The sequence below is a fragment of the Mytilus galloprovincialis genome, chromosome 7, assembly GCF_965363235.1.
Source record: "Mytilus galloprovincialis chromosome 7, xbMytGall1.hap1.1, whole genome shotgun sequence".
In the NCBI taxonomy this organism is placed as follows: domain Eukaryota; kingdom Metazoa; phylum Mollusca; class Bivalvia; order Mytilida; family Mytilidae; genus Mytilus; species Mytilus galloprovincialis.
This window is the reverse complement of record NC_134844.1, coordinates 6,251,869-6,277,822: the sequence shown is the minus strand read 5'-3', so window position 1 is coordinate 6,277,822 and position 25,954 is coordinate 6,251,869. Positions and strand designations below refer to the sequence as shown.

The 25,954-nt window shown below is 33.0% G+C and overlaps 1 protein-coding gene across 1 annotated transcript; it reads right to left on the bottom strand.

The window, feature by feature from the left end:
* Nucleotides 1-310: 310 nt before the first annotated feature.
* Nucleotides 311-25,535, bottom strand: LOC143084375 (salivary peroxidase/catechol oxidase-like). The gene is made up of 12 exons (XM_076260768.1): nucleotides 25,400-25,535; nucleotides 24,446-24,665; nucleotides 21,922-22,142; nucleotides 21,342-21,530; nucleotides 19,654-19,705; nucleotides 16,489-16,589; nucleotides 11,932-12,036; nucleotides 10,960-11,052; nucleotides 6,113-6,836; nucleotides 4,405-4,586; nucleotides 3,938-4,040; nucleotides 311-576 (listed from the first exon to the last, which is right to left on the bottom strand). Exons 1-12 carry the CDS (start codon nucleotides 25,533-25,535, stop codon nucleotides 513-515), a joined length of 2,190 nt encoding a protein of 729 aa, XP_076116883.1. The 3' UTR covers nucleotides 311-512.
* Nucleotides 25,536-25,954: the final 419 nt, after the last annotated feature.

The following is a 25,954-nucleotide window of genomic DNA, read 5'->3' as shown; positions in this document are numbered from 1 at the left end:
CTGGCCTTTGTCAGGCTTGTAAAATTTTTAATTTTAGTTTCTTGTGTATAATACGGAGTTTAGTATGACATCACTGTACTAGTATACATATTTTTAAGGGGCCAGCTGAAGGACACTTACGGGTGTGGGAGTTTCTCGCTACATTGAAGACCCATTGGTGGCCTTCGGCTGATGTCTGCTCTATGGTCGGGTTGTTGTCGCTTTGACACATTCCCCATTTCCTTTCTCAAACGATATAATTTTCAACATTTTTTATTTACCAATAGCCTCTAACCAATTATACACAAAAGCAAAGAATGTTTTTAATAAGTTTAATGTTTCCTTGTCTTCATTAATCCACAGTCATTCTCGTCAAAATCAACGATATAGAATAAGATTTCCCCAATAATTTAAAACATGAAAAGAAACACTAAACCATTCACAAACTAAAATCAACATAATATAACAATAACATATGTGGATTATCGTGATTATTGACATGCATTTAACTACTGCAGAGTAATCACTATTTCCTAATAAAGATCAAAATCCAAGTCGGGTAAATTTTTACAATCAATGCGGATCGTTGGATCTTGCCTAAAAATAAAAGCAAAGTAAATTTTGAAACATATCTGTAGAATTTATTTCTTTTTTATTTCTCAATATAATTGAAATCAAACAAATCAAACACTATTTCGTCATATGCTTACCCTTCCGGAGAACCTGCAATTACCTCGGAGTTTTGATGGGATTACTTTTACTTAGTCTAGTTTTGTAGACGATATTTTGTCTTTTGATATATTTTTCGGTTTTGCTGCGGTATTACTAGTTTGTCATTGTCTGATGACTTTGGTCTTTTTTTAAAGGAATATGATATGTTCACATTTGTGCTGTAACTGTCTGCTATAAAATTCCCCAAATATGCTTTAAGCCATAAAAAATACACTAAAATAACTACAATTCAGAATAATATTCCCTAAATACAAAAAAAAAACCAAAACAAAACACTAAAGCAATCACAAACTCATATCACCATAACATAACAATGAAATATGTAGATTAGTGACAAACATTTTTCTCCCCGTCACATTTTGAATATGCCTGTTCAAAGTCAGGAGCCTTTAAATAAAGACAACAGTAGTATACCGTTGTTCAAAAGTCATAAATCGTTTGGGAGAAAACAAATCCGGGTTACAAACTAAAACTGAGGTAAACACATCAGCTATAAGAGGAAAATAACAAAACAACAGAAATACTGAAGTGTGTATCATATTTGTTTTCCTTTATTATTTGATACATTTTAAAATGAGGCAATTTGTTTTGTTTTCTTGTTTGAATTGTTTTATATTCTGTTGTTTATAGCTGGCTATGCGATGTGGGCATTAATCATTGTTGTAAGCCGTTTGCTGATCTGTAGTTTTTAATTTGTGTGTGTGTCATTTGGTCTTTGTGCAAAGTTGTCTCGTTGGCAAACATACCATAATTTTGTTATCGGTCGTGACCAAAAAAGGACGTGTACTAGCACTACAAACCATTAAAGTCTGAAATGGCCTATATCTGTACTCGACTATACTGATTTTTACTCGACCAGTCTGAATTGGTCTGACTTTTACTTGACATTACTCGACCCCAGTCTGAACCATACTTGACTGTACTGAATCGTACTTGACTCTTATCTTTGCCGTTGAAAATAGTCTGAACTATTACTCGACCAGTCTGAAACAGTCTTAACCCATTCTCGACTTGTACTCGACCTATTTTCCCAGTCTGAACCATACTTAACCAAAGGTCTGAACAGTACTCGACCAGTCTGAACCATACTAGACCAAAAAACTCTACTTTTTTAACTGTTAAAATAAATTTCTATTTAATGACATATATAACAACAGCCAACAAAATTTATTAAAAAATTTAACCTTATATTAGAAATATATCTATGATTATATTTAGGATGAAAAAAAATATATTATATGAAACTTATATCAAAAAGGGATAATATTAAATAAATAAATAAAATTGTTTTTCTGATTAGTGGTGAAATATAAAGAATAACCTCTACTTGTGGCAAACTCATAAATAAGATCACACCTGGTCAGAGGTATTAAATTCTAAATAACATTGATTCAAAATTGCAACATCCTGTTTAAGTTAAATAACAAGGCCTTTCAAATATACATGTATGTACTAGATAAGTAATACACGAATTTAAGAAAATAGGGCTTTCTTTTTACCTGTAAAACACACATGTATTGAGGAAATTAGAACATATTAAGGTGCTTTCTGTATGCCATGTTAATTTGACAAAAAAAAATTACTTAAATTATTTGAAATAAATTTTTACTGTTACTTTGGAATACATTTCTTTTTTTAAAAAGGTTATCAATGATTGCTATGGAAATTCTATTATCATGATTACATTAAATTCTTGGTTTAATAAAACAAAACAATTAAGCTCTCATTTTTTTTAAATTTATTAAGTTGTTTTATATACTATTTTATATATATATTAATAAAAAAAAAACATTCACTGCATTATTAATTCAACTCAACTAAATCTTTACTAGGTTTAAGTTAATGGTGAAAATAGTCCAGTTACCATAAAATACTTCCGAAGTATTCATAAAATTTTGAATAAATATTGAAAATATTAGTCATTTGTTAGTCACAATTCATTTTTTTAGATTATGTGATCAGCTTGTTTTATGTATATTTTAAAAGTTGATATATATTTTTACGTAAGTGTTGATTAATATTGTGTTGACGTTATATTATGATTGATTATTGTGAAATTTTAATTTCAATACTATATTGAATACATTTTTAATTTCAATTTGTTGTTCAAATTTCATTTTTATTTAAAAAAAATCCTAAATTGATAAAATTCAGTTGATAGATACAAAGAATAGGTCTAGGTTGGTTAAGACTTGGTCGAGTATGGTTCAGACTAGGTCGAGTATGGTTAAGACTTGGTCGAGTATGGTTCAGACTAGGTCGAGTATGGTTCAGACTAGGTCCAGTACGGTTCAGACTAGGTCGAGTACGGTTCAGACTATTTCAAGTACGGTTCAGACTAGTATAAAATGGTTAAGTACTGGTCAAGTACACATTCAGACTGTTAAGTATGGTTCAGACTACAGTCGAGTATTATCAAGTAAATCTCAGACGAATTCAGACTGGTCGAGTAAAAATCAGTACAGTCGAGTACAGATATAGGCCATTTCAGACTTTTAATGGTTTGTAGTGTAGTAAAGTATGACCATCTTTGATCATAATTTTTGTATTTTGTGGTTTTGAAGTTTCTCTCTCGGAACTATTGTTATCTTATTATTACGACAAAAGAGATGATTTCAGCTTTCCAATTATGAACTTTTAATTTCTAAGTAGCAACATTCAAGCAGCACCTGCGTACGGGGTATATATCTCCCAATTGATACGATATTCCCGTGGTTGCATTTCCTATCATGATTGTCTTGACAAAGAGTTGCTGCTCATAAGGAACCTATTAAACCAAGAGTCCCAAAATGGTGAAGTTGAAATCATCCCTTCGTAAATTTTACGGATGCCATCAATAGTTGGTTGACCGTTATCATGGTTATGAAATAATCGTTTCAGAAATGATATCGGATATGTTCCTTACGTCGTGACTACAATCCCCTTCCCTTTCATGAATGTGACCAACCGAATTAGACTATTCACCGGATTTGTTATCAAATAAGCAACACGACGGGCGCCACATGCGGAGCAGGATCTGCTTACCCTTTCGGAGCACCTGAGATCAACCCAAGTTTTTGGTGGGGTTCGTGTTGTTTATTTTTTAGTTTTCGATGTTGTGTCATGTGTACTGTTGTTTGGCTGTTTGTCTTTTTTCATTTTTAGCCATGGCGTTGTCAGTTTGTTTTCGATTTATGAGTTTGACTGTCCCTTTGGTATCTTCCCCCTTTTATTAATATAAACTTACGTGTTATCTGGGTTCAGAAATATTTTTGGTTGAATATTTTTTATTTGCAGATTTTTGCAATATATTCTGGCAAGGGTCTGCTTTTTTATATCATTGACTTGAGCTGAAATAAATAAACATGTTTTAAAGAAGTTTCTTAATATATTGATATTACTATCAATTGGAAACAATTAATTTACATTACTGACATACAAGAGGACGGTTTCCACTAAAGTTATTTATATCCTATGTGTGTTTATTCTAAACAAGGTCAGTGTTGGGTAACTTAAAGATATGTGCGATATTACTCAAAACTGATCGACCCAGATGCAATACAAGTTATTCCAGGGTCGGTACTGCTGTTAATAAATGACTAAATGAACGATTATTAATGATAAATATATGTAAATTATTATACAATTCAATCTTTTCCATTCTCTAAAACTCGTGATACCATAAATACAAACCTGAATGGCTAATAAACATACCTAGAGTGAATCCAGTTACTGGGGAAAAATTTTCATAAAAAAATCTATCTGCATATTTATAGTAGAGGAATTGTACAGCAATTAGACATCTAAATGTTGGACCAAGAACTGTATCAGGCGATTCTGGTCTCTCAGATAAAGCCCCGACATATAGATCAACGTCATCTACATCCGAATCTGCCCTAGAAATTAAATTTATCTTTTAATTTATATCACATTATCTTTTTAGAATTGCCTCCTAATGAAAGTAAATCAGAAATACGAAATGTCTTGGTCTCAAGATTTTCGTGTTTTTTATCATATAAGCCGTTCAAGACGCATACAAGACGCATACAACATGATCTACATATAAATGTAAGAAATGCTTAGCCTTTTGGACTACCCGACTTCACCCTAAGTCAGTATTCAGTTTTCTGTTGAATTTTGTTTTATTGGTGAATGTCTTTTCGACACATGGATGTTGCTGTCAATCCGTCGTCAACATGTCGGACAATAGATATAAAATTCTAAAAGCAATTTCATGAAACTTTTTTGAATTGTTTAAATCTTTTGACGTGAGCACCCTTTCAATTTTAATTACTAGTTTTAGATTCACTTTTCAAATTTTCGAATTTTAGTCATAAAAATGGGTGATTTCTCAATGTTCATGATCAGACAATCTTACCTCAAAAATGGTTTGAGCTTGGATGACTAGTTTATATTCATTTGAATAGGCTCCCTTTAGTTTGTTATTTTTTAGGTTTTTTTGTTTTTTTTTGTTTTGTTTTTGTTTTTTTTTTTGTTTCTTTTTTATGACATTGAGTAGTTATGGAACTTAATTCTTCTAAAAAAAAAAACAACGGAAGGATCATGGGCTTATGGCAAACCTATTAGTTTCTTTTCGTCAATGGTTTGTTTTGTTTATTGTAAATGGACTTAGTTGTCCCCACTTCCAATTCCTTCTCTCTCGTTTTAAGAATTTTTTAAAAAATACTCTGATTTTTAAAGTTACCATTTGGATCTGTTTTCTTTGTAAATAAACTCATCACAGATACCAGGACTGAATTATGTATATACTCTAGACGCGCGTTTCGTCTGCAAAAGACTCATCAGTGACGCTCGAATCCAAAAAAGTTAAAAAGGACGAAGTTGAAGAGCTTTGAGGACTAGAATTCCTAAAAGTTTTCCCAAATACTGTTTTTGTAACAGTTTGATTAAGTGCGAAGTTTTGAAGTTGACGAGAAGACGTATACCTAGTAGACACATCCGTTTTTGTTCCGTTCTTGCGTTTATTTCATTCAACGGGATTCCTTTCTTATAAAAACGAATGTACGGAATTTGAGATAAGTGGTCTTGTTGTAGAGTGCTTGCCTCTCGGGTGGGAGTCAAACCAAAAAAAATTTAAATTGGCATTTGCTAGGCATGCGGCATTAAGGAGTAAAGCAAAGACTGATCGGCTAGTAGTCAGAATAATTAATGTGTTCAGGTTAGGTGAACTCTTTTTCTGTGGACTTTTACCTTGTTAACTAGCACGTTAAAGACCAGCTCAGCATGTCGATCTAGTACAAAGCAGGGTTAATATTCAAAGTACATTAACTGATTCTCGTCCTGAACAGCATTTGCCGCAGGACGTTAAGCAGCCATTCATGCGCCGTCCAGCTTAATCATTGACACAATATCGATATTCTGATTCTGTTTTTTTTGTTGTTTTTAAAGCAAAAGAACATACCCGTAAACCTCACGTAGCTTTGCTACAATCTCGGCCTCATGGTCTACAAATCCCCCTGGTGTGTTTGTCCAAAATACAGCTGGAAAACGGCCACAAAACTGTCTGAATCTATTATATCCTGGTAAACCATGATCTCGACCTCGTTGAATATTAAGTGCTCCAAGGTCAAGTGCATCTAAGGGGTTAATTGTATCTTGAAACAAATGATCCCGTACTTCTTTAGACAAAAATCTATCCATCTTGCTATCATATTGTGAAGACATCCATCTTCCAATCCGTGTTGGACCAAATTGAGCACTGTCTCGAATAGTTTCCGTGTTAAAAAATGTTTCATGAAGATCTTTAACCTTAACCTCGGTAAAAAATGAATTTGAAGCACCAACGGAATTGCCGACGAGAGAGTGTCCCATCCGATACGCCGCTGCCCCAAAAGCATTACGAGTTGCACCGTCCAAAAAACTGCTATACAGATTTGTATGACCTTGTGGTTGACTCATTAAACCAACAGCTATTGACCAATCAAAACCAAGAAGAGCTGGAAGAAATTCGTTGTATACTATATGTTGATAGACTCCTGTTAAAATCTTCCGCGCTTCATTTAATAGTTTGTCATTGCTCCACCCTGTGTGACGACTTCTGAGTGCAGTTGCTATTCTATTATGTTCCCGTAGGAAGATTGTATGCATGACAGTCAGGAGAGGTACTTCGGAGTTTCTATGGTCACCTGAAAACAGTGAGTAAATCATACATAATATGTTCCCATATTCACCAAACAACCTTTAATATTAACGATATTGATATATTGATAATCAATTGTAGTCATTAACACAGACTTAAAGTAATCTACTTATTTAATGTAAATTGATTTTTTAAGACAAGAACGGAGATACCATTGCAATGTAAAAGAAAATCAGACAATGAAAGAATGGGCGAACATGCGTAAATAAAGCAGGCAACAACCATAAGAAAAAAAACAACGACAATCCCGCAACTGTAATACTTTTTGATTTCTAGGCACAAAAATGAATGTCTTCGCATCAAAAAAAAAATAATATTGATTCACTCATAAAAAGGGACGAAAAATACCAGAGGGACAGTCAAACTAATAAATTGAAAATAAACTGACAACGCCATGGCTAAAAATGAAAAAGACAAACAGACAAACAATAGTACACATGACACAGCATAGAAAACTAAAGAATAAACAACACGAACCCCTAAAAAAACTAGGGGTGATCTTAGGTGCTCCAGAAGGGTAAGCAGATCCTGCTCCACATGTGGCACCCGTCGTGTTGCTTATGTGATAACAAATCCTGTAAATAGTCTAATTCGGTAGGTCACATTCATGAAAGGGGAAGTGGATTGATTGTTACGACATAACGCCCTGGTCACAACGAACTCACGACACATCTATACAGCGCCACGACATGAAAATTGGTCAAATCGTGGGTTATTTGTGATCATCGTACGATAGTCGCACGATATTTTGAGCATCGTGGCGCTGTCGTGTGTCGTGGGACGAAATTTGGACACGCACCTTTTTTGCTCTACGATTTTTTATCGTGTCACTGTCTTGTGGCTGTCGTGATAGTGTCTTACCACTGTCGTGCGATAAACACACTGTCGTGGGTACCAACATAAACCATTTTAATAAAGAAAAATCGTACAACTGTTGCACGACTGGCGTACGACAATCCTACGACTGTCGCAAGACAATTGTAATACAGTCGCACGATTGTCTCAAGAATACCAAATTTCGTACGATGCTCGCACAACATTGATTGTCTGTCGTACGACAGTTGTACTTTCGTCGTGTAACATATTTTTGTTTTATTCAGAAGAATACAATTCGGCGGAAATGAATGTTTGGAAAAACATACAGTCTGTCGGTAAAGAGGACGACTATTACACCAGAACGATTACGCTTGGTCCTGTTGAATAGGCGCCTTGCCAGACTCCAACAAGAGCAAAATATTCATGAGGATAGAGCCTGGCATGCTTCAACACAGTGGCAGGACAGTGACACGACAGTAACATGCCCATCCCATGACATGAAAACCTGAAAAATAGCGCTAAACAACTCACGACTGTCGTACGACTGTCGCACGAACGACTTGCGACTTACCTACGATAGTACAATTACCATTCTTTTTCTCTGTCGTGTACCCATCGTGGACATGTCGTAGCTGATGTGACCACTCAAAATATTGGGTTTTTTTTTACATTTCGCACCACAGTGCCACGACAACTTTTTTTATAGATCTTCCACGACAAAAAATTGTACGATATTGTAACATATTCGATATCATTTGTGAAACGATTATTTCATAACAGTCAACCAACTTGTGATGGCGTCCATAATGTATTAGCATCGGAAATAAGCAGGTGTTAGCATGATACGAGTAATGTTTTACTCATATATTTTTTTATAATGGGATACATAGTCAATAACTTTTTAGTGTCTTTAAGTATCGGCTGTATTTGTACGAGGCTAGGAAACAAGGTGTATGCGAGCTTTTAGCGAGCTATTACACCTGTTTCGAGCCGAATACAAATACAGCTGATATTTAAAGACACTAAACAGTTATTGTCTTTATCCTGCAATTCATTCTGTATAAAAAGTAAAATCACAAAAATACTGAACTTACAGGAAAATCAATTTGGAAAGTCCATAATCACATGGCAATTTCAAATAACAGAACGCATCAAAAACGAATGGACAAGAACTGTCATTGGTACAGGCATTTTCAAATGTAGAAAATGGTGGATTCAACCTATATTTACATTGATGCGTTAACTAAAAAGACACAATAAATAAATAGTCAAAATATGGGTACATCAGTCATCATCGTATAACAATTTTAAAAGGGACAATTTAACATTGTGTTTTGAAAGACACAAAAACACATGTTTTGCATTTATTTTCGATTTAAAATCCCTTGAGGCCCGTTTAGTAATACGATTAAGTAATCTCACATTCAGCTGAAGACGGGTTCGCACAAAAAGAATCTCGAATGCTCAACAATAATACATGGCTCAAAGTGAATGGTTATCTATTTGTACATAACAAATAATTTCAACAGTAAAAATAAATAACAAAACATTGTCCAATTTGAAACAGGAGTGTACGAGTTGTCCTACGCTTCAGACTCGACATTCACTAAACATGCATGCTGAAATTGACATGGTTGTTTTTGTTACACAATCATACACATTCAAGTTTTGAATCGATAGTTGTCATCGTAGAAAAGACTGCGGTTTATGTGTGAATGTTTTCAGAAAATTGGTGTGATTCTTATTGCTCTAAAGAAATGTTTGAAGACATACAGAAGGTATAAAAGTCATCGTTAATTCGGAATTGATACGTCATTGGAATGCAATTGCAATACACATACTGAGGTCACGCAGGTTCATACAATACTCAGTCCGGCAGTGGGCGGAGCTTTTAAGCGATATCTGTATATGCAGATACAGCATATCGATGTCTGTAGGGCTGTAGCTGTATAGTAGAACACCAAATTGCAGGATAAAATACTTAACACCCTAACGAAAGGGATTGTGCTTCATATTAATAAGTTGAAAGTATAATCTTTCTGTCAGTTTTATTAAGGTCTGAAGCTGGCATGTGAATATAGCCATTTGTTAAATTATGTATCATTGTCATTTTGCTTAGTTTCTTTTGTTACCTATTCTGACATTTGACTTGAAATTCTTTTAAACCGAGTTTTACTGTGCGACAACTTAAGAGTAGTCTCTATTCATAATTGTTTCATTTTCAACAAGTAATTGAAAACAGATTTAAAGCATTTTTACACTCTTAACGTACATCCATTGAATATTAATCATTATTTCTTATGCAGCAAAAATACTGTAATCTGATTGGTTGACTACCCCGGTGTAAATAACACCCCACCCTTGTTCCCCCGGGGATAAATAAAATTCTGCCAAAATTTAAAAAAAAAATGAAATTTTGCCAAAAAAAAAAAGATATAATATTCTCAAAATAAAGAGAAAAAAAAATTAGAAAAAAAATTATAAGAAGAAAATGCAAAAAAAAAAAAAAAAAAAAAAAAAAAAAAAAAATTTTTAAATATTTTTTTGTTTTTTTTGTTTTTTTTGTAAACTCAAAAGAACACAAAATGTTCTGAATTTTTCCAAAAATAAAGTAAAAAAGTATTTGACAATGTGCAGCAACATGGACATTGAAATAATATTACGCTGGAAATTTTTCATTACCATTTTTACAATTTTACGTCCTGGTTTCAAAATGAGTAAAGGAATTGTTCATAAGAAATAAATTCGTTATCTTGGTGTAATCAGGGGTGTACGGAATTTTACACCGTTGTTGAAAATTCATACACCCATTCGGCTGCGCCTCAGGGTGTATGAATTTTCAACAACGGTGTAAAATTCTGTACACCCCTGATTACACCAAGATAACTAATAATATCCAATACTAATTCAACAACCACATGCACACCTATTACCTTAGAAGCAGTCCATAGCTTTCAAGAAAGCTCAAACTTGTACGATTTTTAATTTTAGTTCATTTACATGTTTGGGAGTTTCGTTTGACGTCTGTTATTGCTAAACTAGTATATATATATATATTTGTTTATAGGCCAGCTAAAGCACACTCCGTGTCCGGGATTTTCTCACTGTGATGAAGACCCATTGGTGGCCTTCGGTTGTTTTCTGCTCTATGACACTTTCACCATTTTCATTCTCAATTGTATTACCCACTTTATCTTTAACAATATTTTTTTAAGAAGTGATGCTTCATTTTCCAGACATATATCGTTTGGGGTTGTAACAGTGTTAAACCAGTTGAACCAATCATCACCTACCTGCATTAAAACATACTGATTGAGATGCGTCGAAACACGAATCATCGCCTGGGTTGTCGGGCAGTAAATCATTGTTACCTACTTTCATCTTACCTAAAGACAAACAGATAACGATTAAGTATTACAGACAGCTATTTACAATTGCTTTTGTGTCTAGTTCTAAGACACATGTATCTAACTAATTCTACAGATCTTATGTTGTGGTGTTAAAGCAATGTCTTGACATGGGGACAGATTTTACTACTCAAATAAGAGTTTAAGGAAGTTCGCTTGTCATGTTTTGGGATTTTTGACAGATTTTCGAAATCCTCTTGTTTTATCCATTTGAATTCCTAAAAAAACTTGTCCATTGACCCCCATTTTCTTTTTATAAATCTTATACATGTATAATGATAAGCCATCTGTAAAAGTCTTATATAATTTTACTTATTTTTTAATCGTTTAATAATAAGAACTTAAACTTGTCAATGATAAAGCTATGAAAAAATATTTTCCTGCCAAAATTTCAATGGCTTATATCTCGAAAACAAGCACATTGACCTGTATATTTTGTTTTTGCTTCTTTGATTCCATTATTAATCCCCTATCAATATAAACTAGTGTTTTGAAACGTTAATTATTTTGAAACTGAGAAGCGAACTCCCTAGACCCAAACTCATTCTTTATTTGCCTGGTTCAGGTCAAACGCTTAACATGTCCACAAAACACTGTTTTACCACATGTACTGGTGTTGTATGTTTTACCACATGTACTGGTGTTGTATGTTTTACCACATGTACTGGTGTTGTATGTTTTACCACATGTACTGGTGTTGTATGTTTTACCACATGTACTGGTGTTGTATGATGAAAATAACACTTTATAAATTTTCTGTTTTCAAAGAAAACAAACCATTAAACGTTTTCTGTATGATCTCAATTTTAACTTAATATATCCAATTTTTAAAGTATATCTTGGCAAAATGATATTTACCGTCGTTCCCGTTTGAGCGTAGGTTTTGCAATTCCTCATCACTGCTTCCATAGACACTTGACAGATCTAACCAAGAAGTTATTGCATTCTCCTGCTGTCGTGGACCTTCAATTTTACATTGAAACATTAAGTATGTAAAATTTCAAAACCTTATACAAACGTACAATTAAAGATATATCCTTATAATATCTGCACATGAAATTAAAAAAAAATCAGGGGACAGTCTAATGTCAGTCAGCATCAAAACTGACCATTTCGTACATATGCAATTCTATGAAATCTTCACAAGCTCAATTTTTGATAACTTGGTATAGCTTTGTTTTGTTGAAAAGAAAGCACAATGCTTAGAGAAAACTCAGTTTATGAATATTGCATTGAGAAAGTAAGATTCAAAAAGCTGTATAAAACAATTCGTACCAATCGGAATAATACACGATTTGCAACACTAAACTTCAAACGTTTCTTCCGCAATAATGATCAACGGAACACAACGGACTTTTTTCCTATCTAATTTTATACAACTCTAATTCATCCGAGTACCGCCATAAACACGGTGGGTATGGTTGTCCTGCGAGAGAACGTTCTGTGATTTGGTCCTGTCAGGTGCTGGTGGGTCCTGATTCTGTGCTGGTGGGTTTGTTTAAATTGTATCAGGACGGCAATAAAACGACTGTTTTGTTGCCTAATTTTTCTCTGATGCGTCATAAGTACCATGCAAAGTATAATTACAACAATATTATATTGCAAAAGTCGTGCAAGTTCCTTAAACGGAATTGTCCTGACGCTGTGCTGGTGATAAGAAAAACGGTCCTGGTTCTGTGCTCCTATGTCCTGGTTCTGTGCTTTTATATTTTAGTTAAAAGTGGCATATATTCAAGATCATTGATACTGTTATTGATTAATTAACTGTTGTCTGCTTTCTTGAAATTGACATTGTTGTGAATCTGTTTACTGTTATTATGAGAGAAAAAACCCTATTTTTTAAATTTATTTTTAAATTAACTGTAATCTTATTTATTGGCCTGTTAATGGAACCCTTCTTGCCCCCTTTTAAGATAAGAAAATATGTTTACGATTTTCGGGATTACGATCATTTTGCAAGATCACCAAAATACGTTGTAATTTATACAATACTTATATAAAGTAGATGATGTGGTATGTTTGTTGTCAATGGACAAATTTCCATAAGAAACCAAAGGAAGTATGTGTTAACAACCATACGTCATCGTACGACCTTCAACAATAACCCATAAAATAAAAATGTAAAAGGTTTTGCATAAAAATGGAGAGCAAAAATATAGAACAAAGGACTTTTTGAGCGTTTGAATCATATGTCTTTAGCAGCTTAAAACACATTTGTTTGTGAACAATTTAGTGCTGACTATAAGAATGACAATAGTATTGCGGGTTTGTTTTTTTGTTTTTTTTGGGGGGGGGGATGGGATATAAGCGAGGTTACAGTGAAAGTTTTAAGCTTGGAATAGTTTCTCGTAAGATTTAAAAAAATCACTATTCTATGAAAGGGCAGACTAGAATATGTCAGAGAATGAAGACGAGATAACCTTTGTACAGAGATTTTTGTTATGTTTAGCATGGGATCAACACAAGGGTACATTATCCTTAAAGGTCTATTTAAAAGTATTTGAAATTACCGTTTGCTTTGTTAATTGTGCCTTCAATTTCAAATATTTAAAATATCTCGTAGCTTCATACTACCAATTGAGTATAAAACAAGTATATAAGTTTAAAAAAGAAATTCTTAGATTAAACACCTACATTTAACTATAAAAGGTCATAACAGTTTAAAACAATACAAATCTACACACACAAAAAACTGGCTTACTTTCTACTGGTTATCAACCCCAATCGCTATAAGATCACATATAAGCTCACCTGTGTCGAGGGGTCGTGTGAGGTTCATGTATTGTCTTGGCGTCCGCAATTACAATAAGATCTTTTCTGAAATTACTTGACCAAATGTTACCAAATGATTTTTCAAGAGTGAATCTAGGAAAAACAATATTCATCAACAAACATGACCACTGTCTGTTAAAATGTATTCGAGTTTTTAGTTACAGCCGATTCCATTGAGTATGTAGGCAAAGGTAATATCTTTGGTTAGCTTGCTTGTTAGCTAAACCGTGAAGTCATTGTTAGGTAAGGTATACTACCCTCCTTTCGAAGTAGCCTGGTCCTACATACAGAAAGATGTGTCATTTGTCGGACTAGTCTACTCGTAAAGTTTACATAACCTAACAATGACTTTTCAGCAAGCAAGATAACCAAAGATATTCCCTTTGTCTATACACTCATTGAAATCGGCTTTAATATTGTAAAAGTTCAAGCAATTAGGGCAAAACCTACCGAGTAAAAAAAATCAAAAGGCCAATGTCTATCTACCTTGCACCTTTCAGAAAATTCAGATCAGATAACGAAACTGGGTCCAGCAACATTTATAAGCAATTTAAGATTTTGACCCTCACAGTTTCTATTCACCACAAATATTCTCGTTACAACGAATCATTTTAAATACAAAAATACCAGCTGCAGCCTTTTGTTTATCTATAAATATATGTATACGGATAAAGCTATGAAAGGCAGCAGGGTCACCAGGGTGAGGAGTCCATGTCATCTGAAATAAATACTAAGCATAGATCTAGAAAGCGACTGATAATCATGACATTAAAAAAACTCTCTTCTTTTCGACTTTTTTCGAACAAATTGACATATAAAATGAATTATATAGTATTGTGGATTTTTTAACCTGTATTCAATTCATTGGTTACACCTTTAACTAGGATGACAATCCTGTCAAATATGAGCTGGGAAAAATATTTCAGAAAAGAAGATGGAAATGTGAAAGTTTCCGTGCGTCAGGTGCAACAGCATACGAACAGCTAACATGCCTCGTCAGGTTGGAAGCTAAAAAGTCCACGAAAATTTGATTTAAAGCCTTTATTCGTTCCAACAAAGTTATTGAGATTTTGTTGAGGATTTAAGCATCTACGACAACAAGAATTTTTTTTTTTAAATTTACAGCTCTTCTATAAATATATGCAAAGCAAACCATTGATCAAATTGCTTGTTATGATTGTTTGGATGTTTGTAAACGACAGGTAAGTAGTCTGTTTACTATATACTAGAATTTGTTTGGACAATAAACATGTACTTCAATTCCTGTCAGTTTGTATTTGTCCAATCAAATCCCAGTATGTATTGAAACTCCGCCTACCTATTGTTTGAAAACACCCAAGCAAACATTTTTTTTGTATGCTTTTATAGAAGAGCTGTACTATATAATGCAAAGAAGTCTTTCGCCAAAAAAATACTATCAATTTCTTTTTGTCCTATGTAAACTTCCGTACCATTTCCTTCCATTCATGATCATTAAATTGAACTGTAAAATATTTCTTGGTAATTCCTTTATAAATCTTATGTAATTTTAAAACATAATTATGACCATAACTGTTGTTAGCACAAGCTTCACTGCACACTTTTAAAGTTCTGCTTCATCAAACATTAAAACGTGAGACTTTTTTAATCGACACGATTGGAATTTTTGTATATGAGAACATGGTTTATATATTAGTTGAAAATTCGACTTTGAACTAGCTTCCAGTACCTGCGAGCATTTGTTGTTCAATAATGTGTGTCTTTGTATTATTATTTTATGTGATAAATTGTTGTGTTGGTACACCACTGTAATAATGAAGGAGGAAATGAGGAGAGTTGGTTGGGCTAACAAACATGTCTATGCGGCATGGGCTTTGATCATTGTTGAAGCATCAATGTAAGGGGCATTTAATATCGTAATAAAACTATTCTCATTTTAGATACTATATATTGTTATCTGATATTGGAAGAAATATGTTGCATTTTTTTGTAATTATGTAATACAAGTTACGATCATTTGAAAACACATATCAAACAGCCAAATGGATGCACAAGAGCTAAAATAGGAGTCATAGATCCTATTGACAACAATTATCTGCCCAATTTTATTGCGGATTTTGTAACATTTGTTTCAAATTTAACCAACTTCTTATCCAAAATCACCAGCACCGTATCAGGACTCACCAGCACAATGACAGGACCCACCAGCACAGTATCAGGACATGAATAAATTGAGAAAATGCTAAATTTTAATAAATTGCAATGTTTTCTCACAAAATAGTTTTGTCGTGTTGATTGCGGTATAGAAAGTGGACTCTATGAGCATTTTTGTTTTATTTTTTCAATTATAGATTTTCTGAAAATGAGCATTTTTGTGTTACGCTTACTGGAACAGTTTAGAGGGTCAACTTTTTAATGGTTTACATATGAACCCATAAGAAACAAAATTGAAAAATCTCAACTGTTTTCTTCCATTTTTTATGAGTGAAAACGTCAAAAATCATCATTTTCGTCTTTGTTTACATTTTTTCATTGATCACCAGCACAGAACGTTCTCTCGCAGGACAACCATACCCACCGTGATAAATGACGAAGCAAAATGAGTTAAGAAAGATGTGCATCATAATAATCATTCTAAAAATGAAATCAGTAAGTAAAAAATACCTGCATAAGGGGGGTACGTCAATGTTGGTGCTGAACGAACAAAATTCATACAGGTGTATAAAAACTCTCCCGGTGGTGTTGAAAACGGAAAACATTGAGATCTGAAATTAACATTGAAAGATGAAGATTAGGTGTTTCTAGTTTCTCGTATTTTATATAGATTAGACCGTTGGTTTTCCTGTTTGAATTGGTTAACACTAATCATTTTTCGCACGCTTTATAGGTTGTAATTCGGTTAAAGCCAAGCCCCCGTGTTGAAAGTTTGGCCTATAATTGTTTTAATTTTATGCATAGTAACTTGGATAGAGAGTTGCCACAGCTTCTTATTAAAACATGTATGTACATTTTAATTTGATAATTCTCAATAAGGTTAAACTAAAATGATACCTTTTCATTCGGCAAATAATGAAATCTTAACAAGTTTTTGTAAATTAATATGAAATCAGATTTAAGAATAACTCTGACTGTATAGATATTCATACATATATTATATTTAATTAAAAACGAAATATACCTCTTTCGCGAGAGTCTGTATATAAAGTGAAATCATGTAAGGAAATAAAAGTTCTAGAATATCGTAAGAAATGGGATGTATGTACTCTATATGCAGGCGCTGCAGGAAAGTTGAAACATAGAAACTTTTAAAGATAAAAGGTGACGATTTGCTTAATTATGACATGACATAAACTAAAAACATGTAGCAGCTAATTTAGTGAGCAAAAAGGCCGACCTTTATTTGTTCTGCTGCGATGCCACCAACTCCTCGAAACCTAAATGCACTATTTGAGAGAATATTTAATTAATGCGTATCCCAGTCAAATAAAAAATACAGATACGCTTATCTATAACAACGTTTGATTTCATGACATTGTGGTTTTAGTTCTGATTTTTATGCACAATTGTGCTGATGGGAAGCTTTGTAGCTATAGCACTTTTAAGACTCACTTTGGTCTTGAAAGATATCTTACTTTATCATATACTTAGACTTAATAACATATGATTTTTACTGTATGAAAATAGCATTAAATTAACGTAAATTCCATATTTTTCGAATTGGTGCTTAGCGGGCTGATATGAAAAGTTTATCACATGCTTCGATTGTTATCACATGCCTTTCCGTAACGTTATCACATGGCATTCCGGTGATACTCGGCAATTTCCGGAAAATACACCTCAATGCTACGTTTTCAGTGAAAAACATTACGAAATAGTGTACAAAACAACTATTTAGATACTAAAAAGTATATTATGTAAAATAATAACAAAAAAAAATAAAAATAAAAAAACAAACAAACAAATTATAATTAAATAAATGCATTCTTTATAAGTTTCAAACATAATTTAGAAAGTTACTTTGAAAAAGTTGACTTTTCCAAACAGTGTTCATTATGCATATTGTTGGTTTTTTTGGGGGTTTGTCGAGTCGTCCATATTAAAAATGTTTTCTCCTCTGTTGAGGCATATGGTAGAAAGATTTGATATCGAATGTACTAAATTTGGGTCCGATGTTCGTGAACTTTTCAATCTTTAAACTTCTATTTGAGAACCACGTAAAAGGATCAATATATAAATCTGTTATTTTTCTCCATTGTTGAAGCATATGATAAAAAGATCATAACATGTTATTTTTCATATCGCATGTATTATCAGCCCTCGGTCAATATCAGCCCTCGAGCCATGCGGCTCTTGGGCTGATATTGAACCTAGGGCTGATAATACATGCGATATGAAAAATGACATGTAATAATCTGATATTATTACCATCACCTGAGCAGAGGAGACATTTCACTCGATTGCGTATTTCTTCTCAGACTAAGAATTGAACAAGGTCGCTATCAGGGTACTCTCTGACAAGACAGAATATGTCTCAGGTTGATGATGAAAAACATTTTTTACTTTCGTGTACATCATCTCAAGATAAGAAAAATTGCTTAAATTCCACTATCAACTCACTATGCCCAAACGTTACGCATTTTCTTCCTAGCCAAAAACTGATATGGCTTCTTAATGTAGAGAATCTTGATATCTTGATATCTGTCCGAGTTAGTTACTGAAGACAACATATAACTTTAAAGATAAATATTTAAATCAGGCTTTATGCACTAGACACGAGGTTGGCATGGTGGTGTACAGGACACATCGTATAAGTTCTATTACCTCTCTGTTTGTGATATTTTTTATTATATAAAACAAAAAAGATGTGGTATGATTGCCAATGAGACAACTATCCACAAAAGACCAAAATGACACAGACAGTAACAACTATAATAGGTCACCGTACGGCCTTCAACAATGAGCAAAACCCATACCGCGTAGTGAGCTATAAAAGGCCCCGATAGGATAATGTAAAACAATTCAAACGAGAAAACTAACGGCCTTATTTATGTAAAAAAAAAACAAAAACGAACGAACGAACGAAAAACAAATATGTACCACATAAACAAACGACAACCACTGAATTTTACAGGCTCCCGACTTGGGACATGCACATACATAAATAATGTGGCGGGGTTAAACATGTTAGCGGGATCCCAACTCTCCCCCTAACCTGGTACGGTGGTATAACAGTTCATAACTTAACTTCTTAACATAAGAACGAACTATAAAAATCAGTTGAAAAAGGCTTAACTCATCAGATGTACAAAAATACAAGTGGACGTGGCCCGGTACTTATACATAAACTGGTAATATTTTATCCTTTTCGTAATATGTGCACTTTGGCATGTCAATTAGCATTGTCCCTTGGTGCCTCTTGCAGTAGTGTCACTTTAAATAGTTTTGACTCCTCTGCACCAGGCACGAGGATGACATACCAGTTATGTGCAACTTCTTACAATATCTTACTATATCATTAATGTCCCGATACACATTTTAATATGCACCCACCATGCCATATATAGCACCGTCTCTTATTTGTGTTTGTAACTATGTATACTTGTTGTTTATTATATTTGTGAAAATAATATTATAATGATATTAAATTATGTTTCCTTGTGGGCCCATTTGATGGAAATAAAGCATCTTCTTCTTCTTCTTCTTCTTCTGGTAACCTCATATATTCCAATTGACAAATAACGCCTCGAAGCTAAGAAACCTCATATTTTACTGTATTTGCCGATTATCTTCGACAACTACTATTTTATAAATCAATATTTTCGAACTCACCTGATGACAGGGAAGTTTCCATTGCAGCATTCTATATCATTCCCATCATTATCTGTAAGTAGGTTAAAGTGACCAAATTGAATAAAAAAGTAAGAAAAATTATTTCAAATTATCGTGCGACTCTTATAATGTTCCATGTCAATTTTTAATAACAGCACGGAGAGCGCTACATAAAATTGAGAATGGAAATGGGGCATATGTCAAAGAGACAAAAACCTGACCATAGTACAAACAACAACAGAAGGTCACCAACAGGTCTTCAATGCAGCGAGAAACTCCCGCACCCGGAGGCGTCCTTCAGCTGGCCCCCAAACAAATATATATACTAGTTCAGTGATAATGAACGCCATACTAAACTGTATATATATCAGATTCAAATGCAATGGTAATACCTCCCTAAACACCTCTAATAATATACTTCAACATTAGGTTTCAAAGTATACTTCATCTTATTCATCTGGTTGAACTACAGTTATTTAGAGAAAACAATTATAATGTAACTCATTCGACGGGATATCTAACATGCTAAAACTTCGTCCGACAAATTTTTTTGGATGATCAAGAATTAAAGTGTTAAATATCTTGAAGTTCTTGAAATCACAATGCTAAGAAATTTCAAGTTTGTTTTTGCTTTTTTTATGCCTCGTTCACACGGACATTTAATTCGAATGGAATGCGAATCGAATTCTCTAATCGCGTTCACACACTCTTCTTTTACAATTCGAATCAATTCGAATTCACTAGTTTGAATTATCCAAACATAGAAATACGCTTGTGTGAATACGAATTAAACGTTAACGTCGTTTGGACAGTAAAGCGAATTTCACGCGCATTGTAATTCAAATTAGAATTGACGTTAGGACGTAAAACGTTTCGAATGCGATTAAACTAATTCGAATTAGTTAATGCGAATCGAATTCGAATAACGTGTGAACTCAGCATGATATTAATATTATCCTTTATTCATAACAAAAAGTACAAAATAATATCCATTTTCTTTTTTTTTACTGAGGAGTTATAAATAGACATCAATGTCAATATGATGGTATAAATATAACAATAAAGATATAATTCATAAAATAAATGTTATAAATAATATGCAGCGAAATGAATTACGTCCTAAAAACTTTTTTTTAAAACTTCTAAATATAGGTGCAGTAGTCATAGGTTACCTATTGAATGTGGTAGATTTTATAGCATTGATAGATCAGAAAGAATATGTGATTTATGTAACAGCAATGTGCTAGGAGATGAATTTCATTATATATATGATTGTACTTTCTTTAAGGCTGAAAGGCTGAAATTTGTGCCTGCAGATATTTGTAAAGTTAAAAATACGATGAGTTTCTCTAATTTAATGAACAGTAAAGATAAATTTGTTCTTGTTGGCTTAGCCAAGTTCTGTAAAATTGTAATGTCAATTTACAAATGATATTTACCTTCCCATTTATTCATGCATAATTTGTAAATATGTTTGTTCATGCATTATATCTTATTTGTTATATTGTTGTACTATCATGCCTCATGTGAGGCCTTTAGTGAAATTAAATGTTTCAAATGTTTCAAATGTTTCTATTTACTATTTTGGAAGCAATTATTTGAGTTTCCATTTGAAAACACTAAGATCTAATTTTCTGCGTCCAAAATCTCATAACATCTTCGTTTTGTTCACCTTAGATTTGACTTACCAATTTCAATCGGAGTTGCGACAACGTCGTGGTCAACGAATTGACCAAAATGTGTCAAAGCAACATTAAACTTTCCACTTTTTGGTGAAGATGGTATACTCTTAAAAATCTTGTTTGATATGTCTCTTGGGTTTGGCAGTTGATTACCATTTTTCCCAAGTGTACGCGGATACAACCCTAGATTCCATACTGTAAATATATTTAAGATGTACTTTAAATGCCTATATCAATGAAAACAATTGCATCAATTTAAACATATACACGTGTATGTACAAATACAAATATAATATGTCGATACGTATGATATTTTCAATTCTTTTAGTCAATGTCATCAGAAATCCATCCATTCTAAATTCAGTAATCGAAATTTTAAGTACAGTACTTTCACTTAAGCTATTTATGAACTGTTAAGAGATTTTAGCGTTAACTGCATTATTCATAAAGTATTGTTATTACAATACCTATTAGGAAGACTTGATCAGGGTTTTTTTCTAATAACTTAGATTATTACTTTTATTAAAATATAATAGATGTTCTTTTCTGTGATCGCTTCGAACTTGTTTTATATTGGTTTACTTACTGTCACCATACTCTGGTGGTACAAATCTAGACTGTGGCGTCCCTGCTGCTCCCATGTTTGTCCGATACAAGTTATTGCATGTACCATCAATCGTCCGGTATTTAGCAGAAGGATTACAAACAATACTTTTAGCAATAAATAGCTCAGGTTCAACAGCTTTAACTCCATCGGAGATTCTTTTACTTAAATTTTCGTTTAAAGATGGTCGTGCTGTTCTTGACCTACAAAAGTTAAATAATGAATTGACCGGTAACACAGTTGGAATAGTGTCCTGTTGGAACTGTGTTTTTTTCGAAAGTGACCACTTTTGATCCAATAGATAGGTACTAGGCCCATAAAACCAATCTAATAAAAACACAATACACACAAAGCATCGTTTTAGGAGTACTTGCAGTAAATGATGAATTACATGTATGTAGTTCAAAACCATTAAATTGACGTGGGTGGATGTTAAGCCCTTTCCACCTTTTTCATATTCATATATTTATTACAGAGCATGCCAGTTTTTATATTTATGTATTGTTCAATAAGTGTATAATTTTTTTCAAAAAGGAGACAGATTTGTAAAAGCAAATTACTTGTTTCTAAATCCTTAATATTATTTTATTTGTATAATATTTTTTAAAGTTGATTTATCTAAATAATTATTGTTAACACTAAGCTATACCCATGAATGTCTTACACTGTCGGCAAAAAAAAAATACTATTGAAATAAGATAAGGTAAGAAACTTGCGATCTGATTGGTTAATTACATGTACGTAGGGGTAAATACCACAGCATCCCAGTTCATCAGGGGATTTTTCCAAATTATAAAAAGAAGAAATTTTCCAAAATAAAAAAAAATATGATAAAAATTTCCACAAATTGTGTTTCTCAAAAAATCATCCAAAATCAGTTTGTTTTCAAAAAAGTAATATTTGACAAAGTGCTCAAACTTCGCTGTTGAAAATGTGTGTTGTAGGAATTCCTCGTAATAATTTTTCAACATAAGACCCTGGTATAAAAATCTGTAAAGGAACGCTTCATAAAAAAATGCATTCGTTATCTTGGTTTAAAGTCATAACAAACCTCAAATTAAAAAAAATAATGCATAATTATGTTTTTTTTGTAACTCAATGGATAGTTTTCATTATAAAACTTATAAACATTTTCTTTTTTCTGAAGAAAATTCTTTAATATGTTCATATTTAGAAGAAATTTACTTTATTTTAATTGCTTTCAGGAAGCAATTCCCCGACATATCTTCCGTATGCAAAGTGACCTCAGTGTGACCTATCTCGTAAAAATCCGGTGATCGCAATACGCGTGGATGTCCTTAAAATAAACTATTATCTGACTGTACATGTTAAACACGTGCTCAATATCCATACCTTTTTGTTTATTGTTGACAAACAGGTGACAATCGTTAAACTTCGGCTTCAAAACACGAAATTTAATTACCTGTCATATTTGCACAAAAACAGTGACCGATTGAAAAAAAAATTGACGTTTATACGAAATTTATGCAAAAAAAATGATAAAATCGTGCACAGAAGACTAAGTTTATGATGTTTGTATGCATTGGTTCTAGAATCAGAATAACATCATTTTTCACCGGTCACTCGTTTATTATGACTTTAATTAAGGATGTACATAAATTTAAACGGTGGTGAAAATGTACCTCAGAAGGTATGAATTTTTAACACCGGTGTTAAAAGTAAAATAACAGAAATACCGAACACCAAGCAAAATTCAAAACGGAAAGTTCCTTATCAAATATCAAAATCAAAGGCAAATACATGAAATGAATGGAAAACTACTTTCATATACCTAACTGGGTACATGATTTCCTTTATGTGCACATAATTGAGTAAACCTGGTTTTATAGATAGCTAAATCTCTCAAACAATACTGTACACCCCTGATTATACCAAAATAACGTATATTCTACAAGACTAAAGTACTTTGTTTTATCTAATTGACATCCAGATATGTCAAGGTTCTATTTGGCTATGATGCTCTAGAAAGGAGTATTGTTCTCTGTAATTTCAAAAATTGTTAACAGTCCCAACTTTCTAACTTTAACAGCAAATTTTATAAAATTGTCAAAACAAACCCAACCTATTAAAGAGAAAAGAGGGCTGGTGTGTAAGCTGTAACTCTAACATGTATGCATTTGACGAATAAAAACTTAGAATATAGTCAAAGTATTACCAATGTTATTTCAACTGATCGGGCGGAGCTTATGTTTTAATTTGCATAAGGACAGTTTATTTGAAAATGTGTGTGATAAGGATGTTTGCCGTTATAATTATTATTGAATTCTAATCACTAATCAGTGTCATCAAAGGCATATACAAAAGAACTGAGTATATGGTATGGGACGAATAATTGGACACTTCATTGATTAGCTTATCCCAAAACTCCTGTCTATAGATGGACTGGTCTTCAATGAGCGAACTTCAAAACTCCGCCCGGTCAAGTGAAATGAATCTAATAATACATATAACAACTTTATAATGATTTTATGGGGTAAATGATTACCTGTTTTGTACATTAGCAGCTGTTTTCTCAATTAGAGTAGCAGCTCTTGTTCTTGTCAGGCCTTCCTGCCTTACTGGTCTGCGTCTTCCGAACAAGTTAGCACGTCGTGTGGACCCTCGTCGTGGAACTCCGGATGCCGTCTGTGATACTTGTGGTGACTGTGCTGCGACTCCTGGTCTTCCTGCTGCTCCTTGTTGAGATCTCAAGACTTGATTGAAGTCTGCAATATAAAATAAAACGCTTATATATTTAATGATCCTTTTGTTATGTGTTTGTTTTGTTATACCTTTTCGTGTTGTTTACTGACGCATGTTTGATATTCTCTATACACATGACAATCATGATTTATTTTAATCTTTTCAAATTCTTACAGCTTCTTATAAAATTCAATATATGTATACATGTACGTAGTAGCAGAATGCCAGTTTTTGATTTCCAAAGTACAAATGTAAAAACTGATTTCTACTGCGATACAGAGATTATTTCGATTACAAAACAGTGATATATGGAATTTGAAAACATAATCAGGCCATGCAGATATATGTCTTGTATGTAAATGAGTGTATGAGGTTTCAACTTCCTCAGGCAACGTTAACCTTAGATTGATTTGGCTATTTGTTCTTGGTGTATAGATCTACAACAGGTAAGGCTCTTTTAGATGCTTAGCTTTCAAATATTCAGCTTTGAACGTTCCTGATGAAGGTACATCCAAAAATGAAATTTATAACGTGCTGTTTCAATTTTTTGATAGTTGACCAAGAGCATCGGTAGGCATTATTATGGGATAAATGATACATGACAATAAAAACATGAATAGATCACATAAACTCAATATCTGGACTACAGTTCGAAGAAAAATTAAGCTTAAATACAACAGGTAGCAAATAAGCAAGCCGATGGCTTCCACCTCTTCAAACATGATTATTTAGATACAGACATATATTTTCTACTTACTGGTATTAATTTGTTGTGCACTCGTTTTAGGAGTGTCTTGTATTGCAGCATCAACTGCCCCTCTAATAATATCGTCAATGTTTTGAGCATAACATGTAAAAAATCCCAAGAAAGCTGAAATAAGTAACAACCTCATCTCGACCTACAACATAAAATTTGACTAACTAGCTGTCAGTAACTGCAAGTACTCTCGAATCGTACTTTCTTTTTATTTTGACCTGTTAATACCATTTGTAATGTTTTTTGTTATTTTATGTTAATATGGATATTGTCTATATACGAGCTTTAATTTTTTGGAATATCTACAATTTTTTTCATTTCTCCTTAAATACTTTTTCGCACCTGTACAGGAAGTTTTATCTAGCTCTAATTATATAGTTTTTTGTTGATATTCACCCCATATGTAACAAGTGTTAAATTAGTTTTATTTATATTACAGAACTGTCTTGGTATTCCGAATTGGAAGATTTTATTCACACAGACGAAGAAGTATACTTAACGACACAATTAATTTTTATTTACCTGTCTAGGATATATATGAAACATTTTTTTTTT